The sequence below is a fragment of the Anticarsia gemmatalis genome, chromosome 5 (assembly GCF_050436995.1).
Source record: "Anticarsia gemmatalis isolate Benzon Research Colony breed Stoneville strain chromosome 5, ilAntGemm2 primary, whole genome shotgun sequence".
Taxonomy (NCBI): Eukaryota; Metazoa; Arthropoda; class Insecta; order Lepidoptera; family Erebidae; genus Anticarsia; species Anticarsia gemmatalis.
Genome location: NC_134749.1, coordinates 7,128,558 through 7,148,380, shown reverse-complemented (window position 1 = coordinate 7,148,380; position 19,823 = coordinate 7,128,558). Strand labels below are relative to the sequence as shown.

Sequence of the window (19,823 nt, the reverse complement as noted above, 5' to 3'; positions counted from 1 at the left end):
TTCCACTCGAAGTTAGTTCGAGTGGCAGAGTTATTGCTGCATTACATTTGTAAAAATATCGAATACATTCATCTAAATTCAAGGCCATCGATGCTGCTGGAATATATAAAACTACAATGAAAATGGATGATGGTATGCACGAGGCAGTCACCAGATGACTCGTTCTGGGAAGCTCGAAGATATAAAATGCAGTAAATGATGCTTCTAATCACTAAAAAGCTTTAATGTTTACACTACATACGCTTGTCAGGATTGATCACATCGAACTTACCGTATGATCATATCAATGCGAAATATTATCCAACTATCAATACGTGTATAGAGTTGACTGCCGCTCTATTTGATACACATTTCTGCTGAGAAACACAATTGATCAATTATAATCATCCGTTAAGTTGTGAAGCTTGCACAACCTCGGATTTCATACGTTATTTGTATTATATGTAAGACTTATTTCTGCGGGTTGTCCCTCTACCAACTAAACCATCTCTACTGAACTACTTCATTTTACTTGTGTTGTTACTATCGAATTTATGTTTAACGGACCTATTACTACATGAGATATGAAGAGCTTGCGTTAGAAGATATCATTCTCATTTTCATTACAGAAAAAACCAATATCATATACACTTCGTTCCCCTAAAACGCATCCGCTCGCCTAACACAGACAAATACTATTTCAAAATAATCATTCCGATCGCCCAATTTACGAAAACTTTCTACCTTGCCTTAAAAAAAATTAAAGAACCGAGATTTTGCAACGCGATAACTCATTTGAGAATGACACCGATGCATCCGGCCTTTAAGGGCGGTGTCGAGTGTTTACGGCAATAACGAATAAGAAAATAAATATACGGACGTACATAAGCTTATGCACAACCTCGTCATGCACCTCATTCACTTTTTAAGCTCAGAACCAGAGCGCAAAAATGGGAAACGTCAAGTGATTAGCACTGATGTCGTGCAGGGCGCGGCGTGCGTGTTGGCCCGGTCGGAGCGCGGCGCGGCACACACTAGGGCGGGCGGCGGACACGGCAGCGTTACGTCAGCGAGGGGCGCGGGCGGCGGGCCGCGCGGGGGGAGCGCCGCTCTAGGGGAGCCCCGCACTACTGCATCCTCCGAGCGCCCATCTTCGCCCGGCTCCGCTGAAAAACGTGACATCTATGCTCCGCGCCGACCGCTCCTCTCCCCCTCGCCCGTCCACCCCGCGCGGCTCCATCTCTCTCCAAGGACCGTACCATCACTCACTCGTGGTCATTTTCTGTAGAAACTCATTACGTTGATGCAATTACTGATACCGTTTTTACATTGAAACTAATTTATTCATTTTTTAACTATTTGTTCATTCTAAATTATACAACAATATTTTGACATTAAGTTTTGTTTCTTCGTATAGTACTGGATCAGTGTTTTGTAGAGTGCAAATTGGCAAGTGAACTTTTACTTGGTATTGTTATCGTCTAGCTAGTGCCTTCGTTAGTTATTATTATTTTAATTTATGTATGTCATGTGGGTATTTGGTGTAGGAAGTGTGGGTAGGAAGGTATTAAAGAAAACAATGAGGGAAGATTTTTATGATTTATTTTCTTTGAATAATAATAAAAAAAAACAAAATTTAAACTCTAAGAAAGAAATTCGGCATCCAGCAAAGATAATTATGGAAAAATAATTGCTAGAATTTATAAATGTTAATTAACTTATCAATAAACTCTATTTAACGTAATTAAATTATGAGGTAGATGTTTTCAAATAGTCTTTCTTTAAATCTTATAAATAACTACATTACAACTAATGCTATAAAGAAATGCAAAAAAGACCCGTAGTATTCATTTATCTCTAAATCATTCTGTCTCTAACATGATCGTACACTGGCTACATACTACATACTATTTTTATTGATTTCGTTAAGTTTAATTGATTTTAGTACTTTTACATGACAGCTCTATGGCCAATTTGGCATTGGCATAACATTATTATTATTTAATAGAACAAGTGAATGCGGTTTAAATAAAAATAGTCAACTCTATAATATCTACTTTGAAATCTTAAAACTACTATAATTCAGTGACCCGTAATATATTTATTTCAATGTTAAATAAATGAAATATGTATGTAGAAACAGAAAAATTACCAAGATATCATATTAAGATGGTAGACACCGCTGCCTATTGAGGTGTAACGAGATGATGAATTATTAGCATGTAACATGTGGCATTATTTATTATTACAGCAACACTTTCATGGCAATTATTCTAATAAACTAAAATTACGAATTCATTGGCTAATTACTCAGGCGGACTTTATACTAATTCTTACTCGGAGAACGCCAGTTTTGTTAACTTTATGATTATTTTGTCATTTGTATAGGACACTATTTTTATGTTTGTATTATTTATGTATTTTATATAAAATATTTTGTTCACAACGATACATCTCAACGGTCATTCCCTCATTTGTTGGTACAACTATGTATATTGGCTTCGTATTCTAAAAATCAAACACAGGAAGAATTCTTAACTATAATAACTAAGTATATATAATTATTGAGGTAGATTGTTACTCCTTATAATTTCTGGTATAAACTACCTATTAAGTTATTGTGTGTAAAAAGCAAAGTCTAAAATAATCTAAAACATCGATGGGCAAACATAATTACTTACTACAAAATTCTGCGATTGCAGAGTTAGCATTGTTTTCTATCAAATGCTCAGTCAGTGTTTTTACATTATATCAGGCAAAAAGTAAAAGTGCTGTAAAAGAAAACTGCTAGTTAGGTACTTAATTTCATAGATTAGTTGGATAAGAACAGTATTCCTACACGAAGTTTTCTGTTAATGACTTCATCCTCGAAAATTCAAATTAATTGTGAATTTGCAATTGTTTTGTTCAGTATACGCCTTGCTGTTTGTCTACTAAATTCGGGCATATATGAATCAGAAATGTACTTACAATAAAAAAGTCTGAAATGTCATATTACAGCACTGATTAAGTACCCTCATTTCAATCGAAACTTGATCTCCTTCCTTAGTTATAATTAGACTCTTGAGCAAACGTAAATTGTAAATGTCAGACATGTGACAGATGTAAAAGTAATTCTAGCATGTTCGTTGAAACTATATTTGTACTGTGTTTTGACAAAGTCACTATAAAATATTGCGTAATTTATGCTACACCAAGTATTAAGATAAATCTCGCACAGAAACTACACTTAATTAAAATAATTTTACAATTATTGCAACAATGTTAATTTGACTTTGGCACATCAACTTCAGCGTTTACATTGTATCTAGTTACTGTAAAATATACAAATATTTTTTTGATATTTTTTTCCTAAATTATCTCCATCTAATGTTAGACTTTAGAAACCTACACTTAATTCGTACATCATAGGCGCCTGGTGACTCTACAGAGACTCTACCTTACAGGTATACAGGTATTATACGCTACTAAGTTTTGGTTATAATCAAACCATTGTATAAAGTAGACTTTGATGTTTGAACTTGACACTAAGCACTGTTTAAAGAACATAAAAAGATGATTTCAATTCATTCGGTTTTTCATAGCCAGTCATAATACTTCTAACTTAATGTTACATTTATAATCTAAAAATAACATAAAGTTTGTCATAATAGAATATAGCAACAAAATTAATAATAATAATATAAACACACACTTAACTTTGGATAAATACCAATATACGTAAAATAATTAAGATATTGACACTCGAACACATAAAATTTGTACTTACGTTACGTTTGCAAACTTAGATTGTACTATTACTATCATTAAAATTATTATGTAAAAGTATAATATATTGTATAGTTTGTACTACAAGTTATGGATTTGTACTGATCAGTCTTGTACTTATTTGTTTAGTTTATTGTAACTATAGTGAGGTAGATTCGTTACTAATGTTAACTAGGTAAATCAGAAATGTTATTGTTAAAATTATTTGTGAAATTTATCAGTAAATTCAAGTCAATCGTTTGGAATGGAGTTTCTAGACGGAAATATGCTTTTTCTAAACTTATAAAATCATTACAACGTAGTCATAGTAAGAGCGAAGAAATGCCGTTAGAAAGTCTACAAGTTTCGTCAGGATTTGGAATATTGTATGTTTTCTGATGAAATTACGAGTGTGGTGGGCTGCCCGGCTGTCCGCCTTGGGAGCTGCTGGAACTCTTCGGCTCGTCCTTCTTCTTTTCGACCTTTAAAATATTAAAAAAATATTTCACTTAGACATGCTACCTACATTTATTTGTGCAGCTAATCTACCTACATATAAGGGTTGAACGTGGCCATAAAAAATATTATTTGTGCATTTTTTGTGATCCGAGACGTTTTTGTTCTAATTGGGCAGAATGCAGATTGGGTGTCTATGAGATGCGCACTTCAAAGAAGCCAATTACTACCTTAAAATCAATTGCCTTCGAATTAAAGGCGGTAATCGTTATAACATGTCATGATTATCAATTCGTGGTGAACTAAGACATAATAATATATGATCGAAGTATACCTTGATGGGGCAGTCAGCGATGAGGTGATCCTCACTCTTGCAGTTGTGACATCTCTTTGGTTGTGGGCCGATACTGCACTTGGCCGCTATGTGGTTAGCAAACTCACCACAGTTGTAACAACTGAAAATAATACAATAATGTTGAGGTAAAAAAATAGTTTTAGAGCTTTGTTCTCTTTAAATATAAATATCCACAAATTGGAAAAAAGCGTCTATACATTTGTTATAGGGCACAAGTCGTCCTGTGTTGATTACATTTTGTTCAATTAGAATATATCCTTTATGCTATTGCTCAGTTCCGCCAGTGAACGAAACGTATTTTATATGCCTAAGATGCATTAATTCTTTGTGACATGTTAAAACTCCAAAAGGACTTCTGTTACAATCTCTGGCAAGAGAAGTTGATTGTGACATAACTAACTTAGTATTAAAGGAAGAAGTATGTATGCTGTTTCATTAACCGTTTTTAACAGTTTCTTATCTTTAAAATAGAAGTGTCAAATTTTATTTCTACGAATAGTTAATAACGTAGATTTGAAGCATTGACTTTCCCATGCTTAGATAATGCGATAACCTTTGTTTAACTATTTGACTCGACAACAAGTAATCAGATAGTTACAAATCTAACATGACAGTATTATTTATACAGACACACGTAATGTGACACGGTTCTCCGCCGTGTTCGCCAACTTACTGCAGTTACTCTTTATGCTTTTATAGTAAAACAATATAATATTTACGGAGGTTGTAATTTTACTTGGTTAAATTCTGATTAGCACTCAACATTTTCCTAGTGTCGATCGCACAAATATTTTGCCTATGTTTGCTCATGGCAATTAAAACCGAATTTAATGGCAGCTCTGTTAAATTCAATTAGATATGCTTTGATTGTTATTTTATAAAATTGCTTCACTTATTTTGCTTCAAATTTTTCAAATATTTCGCTTAAAAATGTTGTTGTTAGAAGGGATATTTTATTTTTGTAACATGAATATTCCCATATAACAGGTTTGAAGTATTTAAAGTTTTTATTGAGCTTGAATGGATGAGACCTTTTCTAAAATTAAGATTATTGTAGAAAACGTAACGTAAGAAACACGGGTTCACTCAAATTAGCGTTGCATATGTGACTTTAAACAGACCTTGCCTTTGATTTATGAAAAAAAAAGTAGAGCAGAAAGATCCTACTAATATTATAAATTCGAAAGTTTGTGAGTATGTATGGATGTTTGTTACACCTTCACGCAAATACAACTGAACCGAATACAAAGGTAGAAGACCCAGAATAACACATAGGTTTTTTATCCTGGAGTTTCCGAGGAATCGGGATTTACACGGGAAGGGTTTCCACGCGGACGAAGTCGCGGACGGCCTGTAGTTTATTAATATTATAAACCGTCTCAATAGGTTTTATTGATATTAGTACAATTAAATAATTTAAGGAGAACAGCATATTATTAGTGTAAAATTTACGTATTGACCAACTTTCTGTTCCCGAGTAGCAATGTTTACCGTATCTTTCTGAACCGTTTTTTGGAGAGCGGCCGTCGATGTGATCCCTGGCAATCCACGGACGAAGGGCCGGACACGCGAGTTGCCTCCAAGCCTTTATCTGACTCCTTGCACTCAAATTCTATTGACTCATCATCACCCAGCGACCGGAATCCTGGCATTTGAATCACACTCTGAAAAAACAATAAATGAGTTATTTTTAGGAAATGTCTTCTGAACTATCCGAATCTAATTCAAGAGCAATTACTGCCTGAACGCCATGCATATACGATCTGAACACAAATGTTTTACATGTTCCAATATTTTCAGATCCGTTTTGAAAACACAATTGAATAGTAAGTTAGCTATAACTATATTTGTAACAGAGCTTTACAAGGCCGGTGCTAGTTCAATATAAAAATAACAACTTCATGCTAACTATTATTATTTGACTCTGGATCCCTTCGAGCAGAAACGAGCTATAAATTTACTTATCGCTTATGAGAAAAAAATCAATGTTATCGGCCTCCAGTAACATAGACTTGACCCAATACAAGTTTTACAGCTAACGCGTCGCTGCAGCCGAACCAACTACACGTTTGGTGGCGCAAATGTATAGAAAAAACATCCGGCCTTGATAAGCCGTACAAACAAATAAGCGCACTATCGGGTCAACCGCTAGATACGATACAATATTTTTTTCTGAATGGATTTAAACTATTGTAGAGACCGATTTGATAAACTACGTTTCTGTTTTAAACTGGTTTTGGCGCGAAATAAGGAATCAAACCGATGAGGGAACGTGCATCAGCGTGGAATGAAGTGATAACAATCACCTGGTGCACGAAAACATCTTGCCCGCCATCGTCAGGGGTAATGAACCCCCAGCCCTTCGCGACGTTGAACCACTTGCATCGTCCGCGGCGCGTCACCCCTGTAACGCCGCTGCCGCTCGCGCTCGCTGCACCTGCAAATAATATGTTCACTTTGTTAATACAACATCGCCATCGCCGCCCGCCGCCGCCTGCCGCTCCACTGCCTACTCGTAACTCGCAACAGTCGTAACGCTCACGGCTTGTGCTCACGCCGTTGTACAACGCGTCCCCTTTTACCTGTTACGTTTCCACCGCCTAATTGAATTTTTATCAAATTTTACTACTTAGTTCCTTTACGCACTACCTACCCGTTTCCGGCACATAACTTTAGTGGTACAATGTACTTTACCTCTGTAATGACCAGCTCTACGACATGTTTAATTTGGTCATGGTCGTTTGTAATGGTGTCTTTGATACATATAGGTTACTTAACTTTAGCAATGTTCAACTCTCCAAATAAATAAATAGCGAAAAGATTAATTACTGCTTAAACATTTTATTAACTTATACATAAAAATATAGACGGTATTGTTTACTATGTAAAATTACTACAAATATGTATAAATCTATACAGATTATGCATGTCATTAATTGTGAAAGCACACCATGTCCAAGTTTAACTGCATTTACACAATATTATCTCAAAGAAAGTTCATAAAACCAATCACTAACAAAACAGTGTTAGGCAGGTCGAAGACCCTTGCTTCTAAACACATACGTACAAGCAAAGACATTTAAACATTCGGAAATCTATTAGCAATAAATAAGGGCCTACAGTCGTATACTGAACTAAGAAAGGGTACACTGTTCCCCTTATCGGGCACCAACACAAAAAACAACGTGGGAACCAAACGAAATAAAAGATACCTCCTTTTTACACTATAGATATTAATTCTACAAGTATTTAATCGTATTAAATTTCAACAACGTAGATATATGTACTTCATGTTAAGTATTATTTTGAATGGTTCTTGTAGGCGCGCAGTAGATCAGCTATCGTCAAATATCAATTGTAGCGATGACTAATATAACGGCGTTTCCTTGAAAAATAATGTGACTAACATGTTTTAGTGAAAAATCCGGAAATACTTTAGATGACAAACACCGATTCTTTACATGCTGTTTATCATCGTTTTTTCTTCCCAGAAAGTATTAATCACCATTACTTATTACTAAACACCCGATTTATATTTCTGTTTTTATTTTGAAACTTGGTCATCATTTTAAATCTGATAATACTGCGCAGTTTATTTTAATTTAAAACGCCATATGTTTAGGTGATAATTACCGCACAATCCCAAAAACGACCCAATAGTATATATTATAAGTGAAATCTAGACCATAACATACAACATTTAAATAACAAGCTCAAAGTTCTCACGACGCTCTCTCATCAATCGAGCGTTAGTATCGCAGAGGCTTACTCAAATGTTAGTTATATGAGAATTTATTGGTGGTTTGCTAATTCGATATACATTTCCATGTGTTGGTATGTAAGCTAAGCATATTATTTCGGGCGGCGGCAGCGGTAAAAGCGTGCTGGCAGGCACACGTGGCGACGGCGGGGACTGGAAGAATGTTCGGTATTTAGGTTGAGTTTCTGGTACCTTTTTCATTCATTGCCGTAACACTGCACCTAGCCGGCCTCGTGCGTCGCACACTCGCACCGCGCCGACCCACCGCACTACCTCACCTTGCGCCCCGTACTCAATATTTATTATTCCCTATCCACATTAATGAGAAAGCTTTGAGACCTGTTTCTAAATTACGTGGGATCGCTTTTTACATGTATCTAATACTTACAAACAATAAACTAAATTCAATACCTCGACTCACTTAGTTAATATGTATACCAAAACCAACTTGTATCTTAACTATTAGCCGTTACCGAAAAAAATATGTTTTTCTTTGAAGACTTGTTTTTATATTTGTGTTTAAATATTTATAAAAGTGAACACAGTATTTACATACAAAATGGGTAAATTCTCGAAGGCTTTAACGATAACATAATAGTCATTCAAGAATTTACGGTTTTCATTAATAACTAGCTTGCTATCAAAAAGCTCACAGTCAATGAAAGCACAGACTCTACATTTCTTTCAAACATTCTTAAATTCATTTGTCGGCTTCTTATATTTTATTCGGATAATTGACTTTATCGTGACAGTGTGTTAAGGGTCTAATGGCAGTAGAAAAGTTTGCTTTATAGCTCTTCTATTTAAATAAGCCCTTATGTACATACAATATTGGGTTAAAGTCGAAATCTGATGATACTTGCCAGAAGTATATATGTTTCTATTAGACTCTACATTCGATTTTTGAAAGTTCAATGAACAATCACATTCACAATAATAATGATTTTGCTGCTCGAATAAATAAAGGTTTCACATATTTATCAATTAATTTTGTAAACTTGAATTGCGGTTTTTCATCTGCAAAATAAGCATAATATGATGATAATGGGGAAGATAACAAATATTACCCAGTAGTCGAATGTAAATGGTGTTAGGTGATTACAATAATGTGTGCAGTTAATGAGTGCAAGCGTGCGGTGGGATTGGTGGGAACTATGAGCATGTTATTTATATACGTGTACGGTGTAGTGGTGTAGTGGTGTATGTACGCAGGGACTGGGAGTGTGGTAGCGCAGCACTTACGGCGCATCCGACTGGTGTACTATGTGCCTGTTTTGTAGTTTTGTTTACTCAGCATGGTGCGCGTGAGCGGGCGGCCCCGCGGCCCGCGCGCCCGCGCCGCCCGCAACTACGCACATTCCACGCTACACCTCAACATGCGCCGGAATTTCTATGCAACAGATGCATTACACGGTATTCGTCTAATGCAACACTCACTCCATTCTTCAAATATTTATCCATTACTTTGCCTTCTCTACTACATATTAAATTACCCTCGAAGCTATTGTGTAACGAACTGTAGGTTATAATGTCCCACTTTGGACTAAATATAACGAAAAAATGTTGGCTTTACAACATTCATAACAAAACACGAGACAGAAATCGTGAAGTTTCTGGTTTATTGTCAGTTCCTAAAGCGATTAGGTACACTATTTTTAAACTGGAATTTAAATTTAAGCTCGTGGTATTTTAAAAACAGGAAGGGGAAATTCTACGCATATTTTAGTGGAACATTTACTGCTCGCGCGCACCCCAATGTCTTAGTACTTACTTATAATAATTTACATAGAATATGTATCGTAGCCTCGGGCGCTTGAACTTTCTCTGTTTACACTTGATTATATTACTACCTACTACTCATTCAACATTGGCGTTTTTACATACAATTTGTTTACCGATTGATGCAATATAACAGGATGTTATTATAGGGAAGTAATAACGGAAAATTTAGTGTCAATTAACTTGAGATGCCAATAACCTTTTCATTCATCATCTTCACAAATTATGTAAGGATAAAGGGTATGAATGAAAATAAAGTGTAGTCAATAAACGAACACGTGTTGACCCGCGCATCTGTCGTCCACAACACAGTGTGCTATTTCGTATATATGTATTTGACTTATATTTTTTCTCGTAATAAAGGTTCTATAAACGTAATTTCTGATTAAATAAGTAATGATAAACAAAAATACGTACAGTTTTATCGCGGGCCCTGGCGTCATCGAGTTCGCCCGGCGCATTTCTTGTTTGTATTTACTAGGACTCTTTCGGATGTCATCGTCCCACGTGGCCGTCTAATACACGTAACCACAATTTCCTAGTATTACCTAGTAGTTGTTGAGGTGAATGTAGTACGCGCCCCAATGCGGGTCGATGATTCGTATCAGACGTTGAGAACGCAACACATTAGATGCAGCGCGGTGGTGAGTAGTGGTGACATGCGCCCGCGCAGCGTGGCTCACGCTAACTATTATTTATTATTGTCGCTCAATTCAAATGAATGGCTCTTTCCTCAAATCTATCTAGATTTCGTATTGATACCAAAACAGTGGTTGTACCCATAGTTAAAGGTGAAAAGAAATACGTATATTTACAGTTTTTAAGCGCAATTAGGTAAACAAAGTAAGCTCAAGTTTTACTGAATTATTTGTTACTAACTACCTACCTATAACAATTTAATACATATGGTATTTGATAATGATTCGAGAATAGCAATGTTTTAAGAAAACAACACAATAAAAATAACATTAGGTACCTACATGAGTCAGTTTAAAACTCATTCATGACTTCAATATCACGTAAGTAGGTACTTGCCACAAAGTGACGATAGTAAACAAAACGCATACTAATATAATTGCGGGACGCATGTTCAGCAAGCAAATCAAATGACCTAAAACATTGTGCCATTCACCAGTTTTTGCTGTTATCAATCGTAGGTATGGAATTTGAACGTGAATCATCGTCAAGTGGCGCTTGTGCTTTGGTATCTTGAACTAGGAGGGAAAGAGACAACCGAACGTACCACCATTCGGATTTAATTGACTGGTTACGAACTCGGACCCTGCCGTAGGGACGTCACGTCACCTTACATCGACTTTCTAAAAATTCCGGATGGTTCTTCAATAACTCTCTATGATAATTCCTCTTTGGAATACCGCTCACACGGTATTAATTTATATGATGTTATGCATGTGGACAATTTTTAAGATATTATTGTAAGTTTCCATAACAAGTTTTATTAGTGTTATACTGCTCTATTTCTTATTTTAACGGTAAAATAGACCACTAATATTTTATTATAAAAAGGTAAACACAACCTAGAACACATGGTAATAAAATTGAAGTGGAAATATACATTTCGGCCGATATTATTTTGTTGCGTAAGAATGTAAACAAAATTTCTAATCAGCATAAAAATATCGATAATGCGTTCATCACTAGAGCTCTGGTATGCCGACGACAAAAACACGTAGTGCAGGAGGAGTGGGGAGCGAGATTAAGGTCCTTTTAAAATGCAGTCGGCTTACCTAAACACATTCAAGCTTTTATCACTCACACAAATAAATAGAGAAAGTATTTTTGTACTATAAAACTTATCATGGGTATTCTTAGGGTCGAAAACGGCGCATCCATGGCGCCAAGTCGTACCAGCACGCATGCGAGTAACTAAAACGGTATCGTAGGAATAGTAAACAATTAACTGCTCGATGCGTAGACCTTGTTTGATAAAATGTTCACGTCACATGTTTCCAATTCAATATTTGATACTCTCGTTATACAAGGACTGGTGGTACTTCATTCATGAATATATCTGCGTACTACGATCGTGACACACGATATGTTAACTTGATTACTACTAAATATTATACTGCGATTCTCCTCCAAAATTAAATACCATTATAAATATAAAATATTGCGTATAACCTGACGTCATACCATACAAGACAATCTCTAATTAGGAAGTACGAATTTATAATTAGTATATCTTGTTGTTGATCAACGTTATACTCAGTAAACATGGTACACATATGTGTGACATCAGTAAAACGAGACTCTATTAACCTCAATTTGAATAATTTCAATGATGAACTGTTTGTGATTGCCTCCCTGGGCACTGCGTACAACACATCCGTTCGATAAGGGCCATGTTAAGTTTCAACACATGAAGCCGCTTTTAACGTCAGTTGATTGTGTTCCCTTACACGATTAAATGTATGTCCAAGTAAAATACAATAACAAAAAAATAAGGAAGACTTATTAAGACTAAGAAAAAAATAATCTTGAGTAGTTACTTACTCGAAGAGGGAACTGCATTTCCGCCTTCCCTCCCGCTCATGGTAACTAAATTATCAACTGGCACCACAAATATCACCTCTTCGTAACATACATCCTCTGCTTGAAAAAGGCACTTTTTTTTAGGATAAGTTCATTTACCTTTGCACGTTTAAAAACTTATTAACTATCAAAATGTGTTAAGTGCATGAGAGCGAACGCGCGTGCGCGCGAAGCGACCAACGACGCGTACGCAGGTCGACTGCATCGAAAATGAGTGACAGTGGTGCGGAGTCGACGCCGCGGTGATGCGGTCGGTCCCTTCCCGGATATCGTCAAGCAAGTAGTTTTTAAAATAGAGAAGCTAACGAAACGTGTACACCGCCCGAAAGCGCCGGCCGCTTTACCCCAACCCAAAATGTGTCACTTGTTGGCGCGGCGCAGCGCACAGCGTGGTGAACGTTAGTTCCCTGCCGCTACCGACAGAAACGAGCACGATGCAGGGTGAACGGCACCAACTACCTACCACATATTGCTTACAAACACCCAACATCTTCAAACTTGACAAAAAATCTCAATAGAAGCCGCGTACAACACACTACGAAGGGATCTGTTGGGGATGTCCAACTTTCTAAGTCCTTTTGTTTTTATATCCACGTTGAGTTGTTTTTGTAACGCTGTTTTCGGAATTGGGGGTTATAAGATCCTAGTCTATAATAACTTATTTAATCGATGACCATGGACACATTTACTATTATTCTATGAAGTATTTCTCGAATGATCGTATATCGCTCCTATCTGCTTTACTGATGAAATATACGTTATATTTACTCACTAATAACTATTGTTTACTTTGTCAAAGAGCAATTTTCAAAAAAAGGGATGCGGTTTTCAGTAGTAAATCCATTGCTGAAATTGCTGCTATTTTACCCGTAAGAGGTCAATAAATAAGATTACATAATAATAAGATATTCAATGTAATAAGTAATCACAATAATAAAGTGTAATTTTAACGAATGATCTCATAAAGAGTTCATAGACAAAACATTATCAATTTAACATTTGAAAGATATTGCGTTCATAGCGCACATTTTATTACTTTTAGAATTAAGTTGAACCATGTTATGATTACAATACCATAGAATATGTGTCTTGCTAAAACGTCTAAAATCTGGCGAATACCGTTCTTCAGTCTGAATATTTCATGTAATAAAATTACATCGATGCTATTGCAATCGGTATTTTTGACAAAACATCAAAGGTCTTGATTTTTGAAGTGAAAAATTATCGGTATTAGACGACTACCTCTTTGAGAGAGAGTAAAATAACAAAGAATTTAAACGAGTATCGAAACGTGTTGCCATAATATTTGGAAGACCACTTCAAGGTACTTTAAACGGAATGTAGAGTTCGCGTCAGTGGTTTTATGTTATATGTATACTGAGGTGCTTTAAGTCGAAAATAATGAAAGATACTCCTGTCTGAAATTAAGTCCATTTTCATTGAATAAAACTTAAAACCGCAACCCACATGCCTGGCTAATATACTAAGTATTCAATTTCCGCATACTCTTATTAGGTAGAGTCATCATCGTAGTATTCGGGTTTTGTAAATTCTAGCGCCACAAAACTCTGTTTTCAGACGTCACAGTTACTTTATGCAACTACTTGCTTAATTTTTTTTTAAATATACAAAGTAAAGAACGAATTCCGAAGAGAAATCAGATTAGTTCCAACAGTTTATAGCGAATAGTATACTCTTACTTAGAGAAAAATAATAGCTTTCGTTTTACATCAGCAAATTTTATTTTTAAACCTAAAATAAATTTTCACCTAGTGATCTAAAAAATTATGCATTATCTGCAGGAGAATGTGTTCATCGAGCCATGGATATAGATGTGAGACGAAAGGATCAGGAATTTTCATAAGTTTAAGTACTAAACTTGCAAAACCGTCATATAATTGTTTGAAGGCAATAACAATTATTATAAACGTGCTTATTTAACTGTACTATTCCCCCTGAATTATCTCAGATTAGTAAGCTGCGTGTCCATTGTTGTAGTGTGACAGTTCCACGTTAAATTTTCTGTATTTAGGTTATGGACCAGATTTGGCGAAATTTGCATCGTATCCTCAAACGGTAAGCGGGAGTCCCCTTCAAAGACGTCAGTTTGTGACGTCCTGGCCGGCCGGGGCTATTGTTACTGATCTAATCCACGTATGATTATGCACAAACAATATTTGACAATAGCGGCCTCACAAGAAAAACAAGTTTTGGAAATAATGTAACTCGACCAATTGTCGTATTCACTTTCACTCATCTTTTCACCCTAACTTAAAGCTAGTTAAAATTTTAATTTCTATAACACGATGTAAATTTAAACTAGCTGATTAATCGATTGTTATTCTTCCCTTCTCAGAAATGTGAGTCATAATGTATAAAATTGCTTAATAAATATGATGAATAATAATTCATATAAGTATCTAAGGGCTAGCTGTGGTTTACCGACCTTGAAATGATAACTACACAGTTACGTATAGGTACCTACTTCTGATGTTTCTGCCTACAATAAAGGTCAATCAAATACAATGTATAAACTTGGATGAAATATTAATAATTCAAATGGTTCTCGCATAGTGCTAGAGGCATTTTATCTATTCAGCAATAGGTACAAATGATGCTGAAATTTAACTTGTGTCCATAAAACCCCAAGTACTAGACTGACATAATAATTGCTTAAAAAATCTTGTTGTAAAATGCGTGATTGATTTTTAATTAATTTTATTTCCTCGTGTCGCTAAAATTAACGAGATGTCTCTGATAGAGTCATCTAGCGTCTAAACACAATACGACCTCGAATGCTGGGTTACTCCCGAATTCTATAGTTCATTATGTTAACTGTAGATGGCTCTGCCAGAGGAGACATATTACCGCCATCTATATTTATTTGGGAGAACTTTAAACCGAAATTAAGGCAAGCGCACAGTGGGTCCGCGTAGAGCGCTCTACGTAGAGTTCGTAAGTACGACCCCATTATCTATTGTGTGAACTTTCCAATAGAGGCGTTCCCAATGAGGGGTGGTGCTTACAAGACCCTTAATATAGCAGTAGGTATTTGACTCGTTTTATATTTTCAAAGCTTTCGTAAAGAGTAATTCCGGCTTTTAGTTAAATTTAGGAACGGAAGCATAGTCATTATGCTCCTATACTAAATTCGAATTCCATTTTTTTTTTCAATTATATTCCTAACTTATCTCTTTTATATTTCAGTCAGAACGAAATTATTAAATAGATTGTTAGCCGATTTTTTAATGACAGAAAATGGGCAAAGTATGACATTATTAATCGCATTGGACATCCGAAGGTCTAATTAGTTATTAGCTTATAAAAGGGAATAACAACATAATCTACGATGAATTTTGCATAAATGCATGAATACTTTATAGTTTGTAAAAATACAAAATCAGATAAATGTAGAGTTTGTCAGAAAATGTTATTTTAAACAAAATAAATTAAACTACTTTTAAGTTAATAAGCTGAAACATATTATTTTATTTTTATTGGCTTGGGATGGAGCTTTAGTTGCTGATATTATTTCATGAAATTACAATTGCTGTAGACCGTTAGACGTGTGTGTAAAAAATAATAAAAAAATGTATATCTGAACTACCAAATAATTTAATTAGTTTTTTGAATTATAAATCTGTGAGTAACAGGTTTTTCATCAAAACTTTACATGGATTACGTTATAGTAGAGTATTTACTACTCTTTATAGCAAAGAAAAAAAAATGTTACTTAAATAAAAAAATATGCAATTTATTTAGTTTTTTACAAATGTAGGTATTTGTAAAAAACTACAAGTTTTGTGAGATTTGATAGAGCTCTATTCCTTGTTTTGATTGCAATAAATCTAATAAGTTACTTACACGTAAAATTTATTATATAAAATGGTGTTTGACTGATTCACCTATAGGAAAAAGTTAAAAATCTTATTGGAAACATAATAATTCCTCTTAATTTTTTATTCCCCGTTTTATAGGATTTACCATACACATTATGAAACACAAATTTATTTTCGCTGTTATATGCGGCATCATATTTTTGATAAAAAGCGCGAAAATAATTATTTTAAGGGTTGTGCCAATATGAAAAATGCTTGTGTTCCAGATTTTTTCAATAACTGCAATATTTACAAACAATCAGCGAAAAGTATATAAATAGAAAAAAAAAATTAAAACGGAATACACTCACTTCATTGGGTAAACACGTTTCACGTTTTTCGTTCACAAAATTTGGATAAATAATATACAATCAGAAATATCAATCGGATCTAGATATTGCCCGCGGGTTGCACGCGCAGCTGAGAGTTTTACAAATTATCACGTCTAATTTCATCCGAATTAGTTTAAAAGTAGAGTCGGCGTTACAGGCAGGTCGACAGACTGACATTATAAGCTTTTTCATCGAGAGTATAAGTAAATCGGCATGTAGAGTCAGTAAAGATTACGTTCTCTATACGGTATATCTTACAATTTCCATTGTACTGTGGTGTTCCGTTGACAGTGCCATTGGTGACGATCGTTGAGGACTTGCTGACTTCAGCCGCGTGATTCGCTGCCCACGATGCGGCTGCTGCCGCGGCTGCAGCAGCGGCGGCGGCGGCTGCCGCACACACACTACACTCTGAAACAGAACAGTTAAAATTACGCTATATATTACAATATTATCAAATGATACAAAGCGTCTAGGTGATCAGAGTGAGTGTGACTGAATTTCTGATACCACCTCTGGATATGATAACTTTACAATAAAAAACTGGAGATACTCTATGCCCAGTTAGTAATAAACAATTTGGTACCTAGAGCGTCTTGAGTTTTCCAGGCCTTCTATTGACTCTATTTTCCCTACTGATTATCAATTTACGTTAAACTAGGTATTATTTAAAACCGAAAAATACTTATAAGTAATTTGATTTTGGTATGGTTTAACAACTAGAAATTGCTTGCAAATCTTTACTTTTATCAATTTCCCGTTCAAAATTAGCCGAAGATAACTTAGTACCCAACTCTATATAATTAACTGCATTCACTGATCGTATATTATTTGTGGTAGGTAGTAGAAGTTAGTACACTAAAGTTATAATTATACAACATTTTTTGTATTTTTTCTTGCTTTATACGTAAATACAACCATATTTTGCTGTAAAAAACATTTTGCATTACTAATGATTTAGCTGGCTAGATTAATAGTTTAAGATTAAAATTATTTTTGATCAACAATAAAAAATAGCATTGAAATACTTATATTAATGTCATGCTTGAAAATAACTATATTATTTGAGGATGAAATGAGGTTTTATTCTAAATATTTTTTTGCGCATAATATGTAATAAAAATGCACTTCTAATTAAATTCTAATATAACCACAATAAGCTGCGATGGTTTAAAAAGTCTTAGATTTAACATTTTACAGACCTTAAATTATTAAATTTTCGTTTATGCTTTTTCATTCTTAATGGAAGTGTTTTACGCATTTGGCTCTTATTGGTATATTCCTTAACGTTTCTATTTAGAATTCTTATTATGATGCCTTATTGGAAATATAAGTCTACTGGCTGTTCCATGAAATAAAATATATGTATAGAAGTTGACTCTCAAGAACATCGTAGAGCATTACGAAATGTATAGTTCGCTTGATAATAATCTTTGTATTTAAATCAGTTACTTATTCATTTCGTACACATAATAATATTATTTTTATTATGTATTTTACTACAATATTTTCAGGTTTAACTTGTATTTAGAACAGAGGTTATCGCAAATGCATAAATTGCATTTTATATATTGTGAAAAGAGAATTAGCCGGTTCTAGGTTATCAGTTCTGATTAGATACTTATATACGTTATAAACATTGTTATTATTTTTAAAAACTCATGAAAATGTAGGATGGTGTATAAGCAATAAATGACAAATTTTCTTTCTTTAAATAGATATATACTAAACAAAAACCATATTAGTCAACATCCATATAAACCATACAAAGGTTAGAGTCCATTCTTTTGTCTCATTTTGCAATCGATCAAGTTACTGACTTCAAACTTAATGTGTAGGTATATAAAAGTGTCTCACCCTTCATGTACGCCGCGAGCCGCCCCTCAAGAGAGAAACCCCAACTGAGCGTATCACATACGCACTGCTACTTAAAAATATTCATATATGGGACTTTTTATGGTGTAACATAATTCGATAAAAAACACAATAACACCGCACTTGTTACACGACGAGGTGACCCGCGCCGGCGAAGAATAGCGAAGAAAATAAAATTCACGTGTTGCGATTTTTTTTAGACGGTGCTCATTGATTGTAAGGAATATTTATTAGGTTTTTTATTGTATCGTAAGTGTGTATCGCGAGTGGTATACATGCTAGAGCTGCGACGCGCGTGGCGATTACCGAAAGACTGCGTGGTGCGTTTTGATTTGGGGTGACGCGCATGGACGGGGGATGCTGCCTACATTTACTACAAGTAAATACAATAGTAACACTTTGTTTATGCCACTTCAGTATATAGCTTCTAAAATAATAAAAATATTAGAAAAAACTTCTAGCGAAAATTCTGCGAAGTTATAACTGAAATATAAAATCTCAACGATACACGCGTAATATTAAAAAAACGATTAGTAATTCTTATAAACCTGTAATAACTTCGTTAAATAAAGATATAATACATCAGTACTTGCGAGAAAGGTGTGGTGTATACAAAATTTAAATTACTCCTTTTATGACAGTGACAATGACACAAGAGTCTACGTCCCATTGATAACTGTGCAGACTATTTTCCTTCTTTGTCCCAAAACTTGAACAGCAGCCAATAAATAACACATTAATTGTTTGAAGAAGTAATAATAAGGACTTGTTTTAAAGATGAAAAATATATATTTTTTGCTTCAACATGTGTGGTTCATAGAAAATCATTACTATAAAATGATTGTTATAATTAAAGAGTCAACATGTTTTTCCGTAGATGGCGTGCAAATATCGTTGATTTAAGATACGTCAAAATAACATCTTTATCATTATCGAAATATACCAACCCTATAACTAAATCTTCAGTAGCCTATTAGTGGATATATTTTATTTCATGATTAAACTAATCATAGCTCTATCATTCTGTACAATTGCGAACATCGGGTAAAATATCTAACTTCCTGCACGTAAAATATAAATATAATTCGCACAGCATCAGACATTTT

At 34.7% G+C, this 19,823-nt stretch overlaps 2 protein-coding genes across 5 annotated transcripts in view; both read right to left on the bottom strand.

Annotated features, from left to right (window-relative positions):
• Positions 1-1,000, bottom strand: part of sif (guanine nucleotide exchange factor still life) — an 83,170-nt gene extending 82,170 nt beyond the window's left edge. Inside the window, exons 1-2 of one of the 2 annotated variants that reach the window (XM_076114469.1) lie at positions 864-1,000; positions 272-353 (exon numbers count right to left, since the gene is read on the bottom strand). The gene's annotated coding sequence lies outside the window, so the exon portion shown is untranslated. Of the gene's footprint in view, positions 1-271; positions 357-863 lie in introns of those variants that run through there. The other variant, XM_076114470.1, reaches the window with a different exon arrangement.
• A 564-nt stretch (positions 1,001-1,564) lies between these two features.
• lin-28 (protein lin-28 homolog) lies at positions 1,565-18,881 on the bottom strand. Of its 3 annotated transcripts, none has more exons than XM_076114465.1 (6): positions 18,700-18,881; positions 17,101-17,253; positions 6,844-6,974; positions 6,044-6,201; positions 4,517-4,637; positions 1,565-4,208 (listed from the first exon to the last, which is right to left on the bottom strand). In XM_076114465.1, exons 1-6 carry the CDS (start codon positions 18,704-18,706, stop codon positions 4,131-4,133), a joined length of 648 nt encoding a protein of 215 aa, XP_075970580.1. In that variant the 5' UTR covers positions 18,707-18,881; the 3' UTR covers positions 1,565-4,130. The 3 variants fall into 3 exon arrangements, with proteins under 3 accessions (XP_075970580.1, XP_075970579.1, XP_075970581.1); XM_076114464.1 differs by having other exon boundaries at positions 6,029-6,201; positions 18,700-18,861; XM_076114466.1 differs by lacking the exons at positions 17,101-17,253; positions 18,700-18,881 and adding an exon at positions 12,594-12,972 and having other exon boundaries at positions 6,029-6,201.
• Between the last annotated feature and the right edge of the window lie 942 nt (positions 18,882-19,823).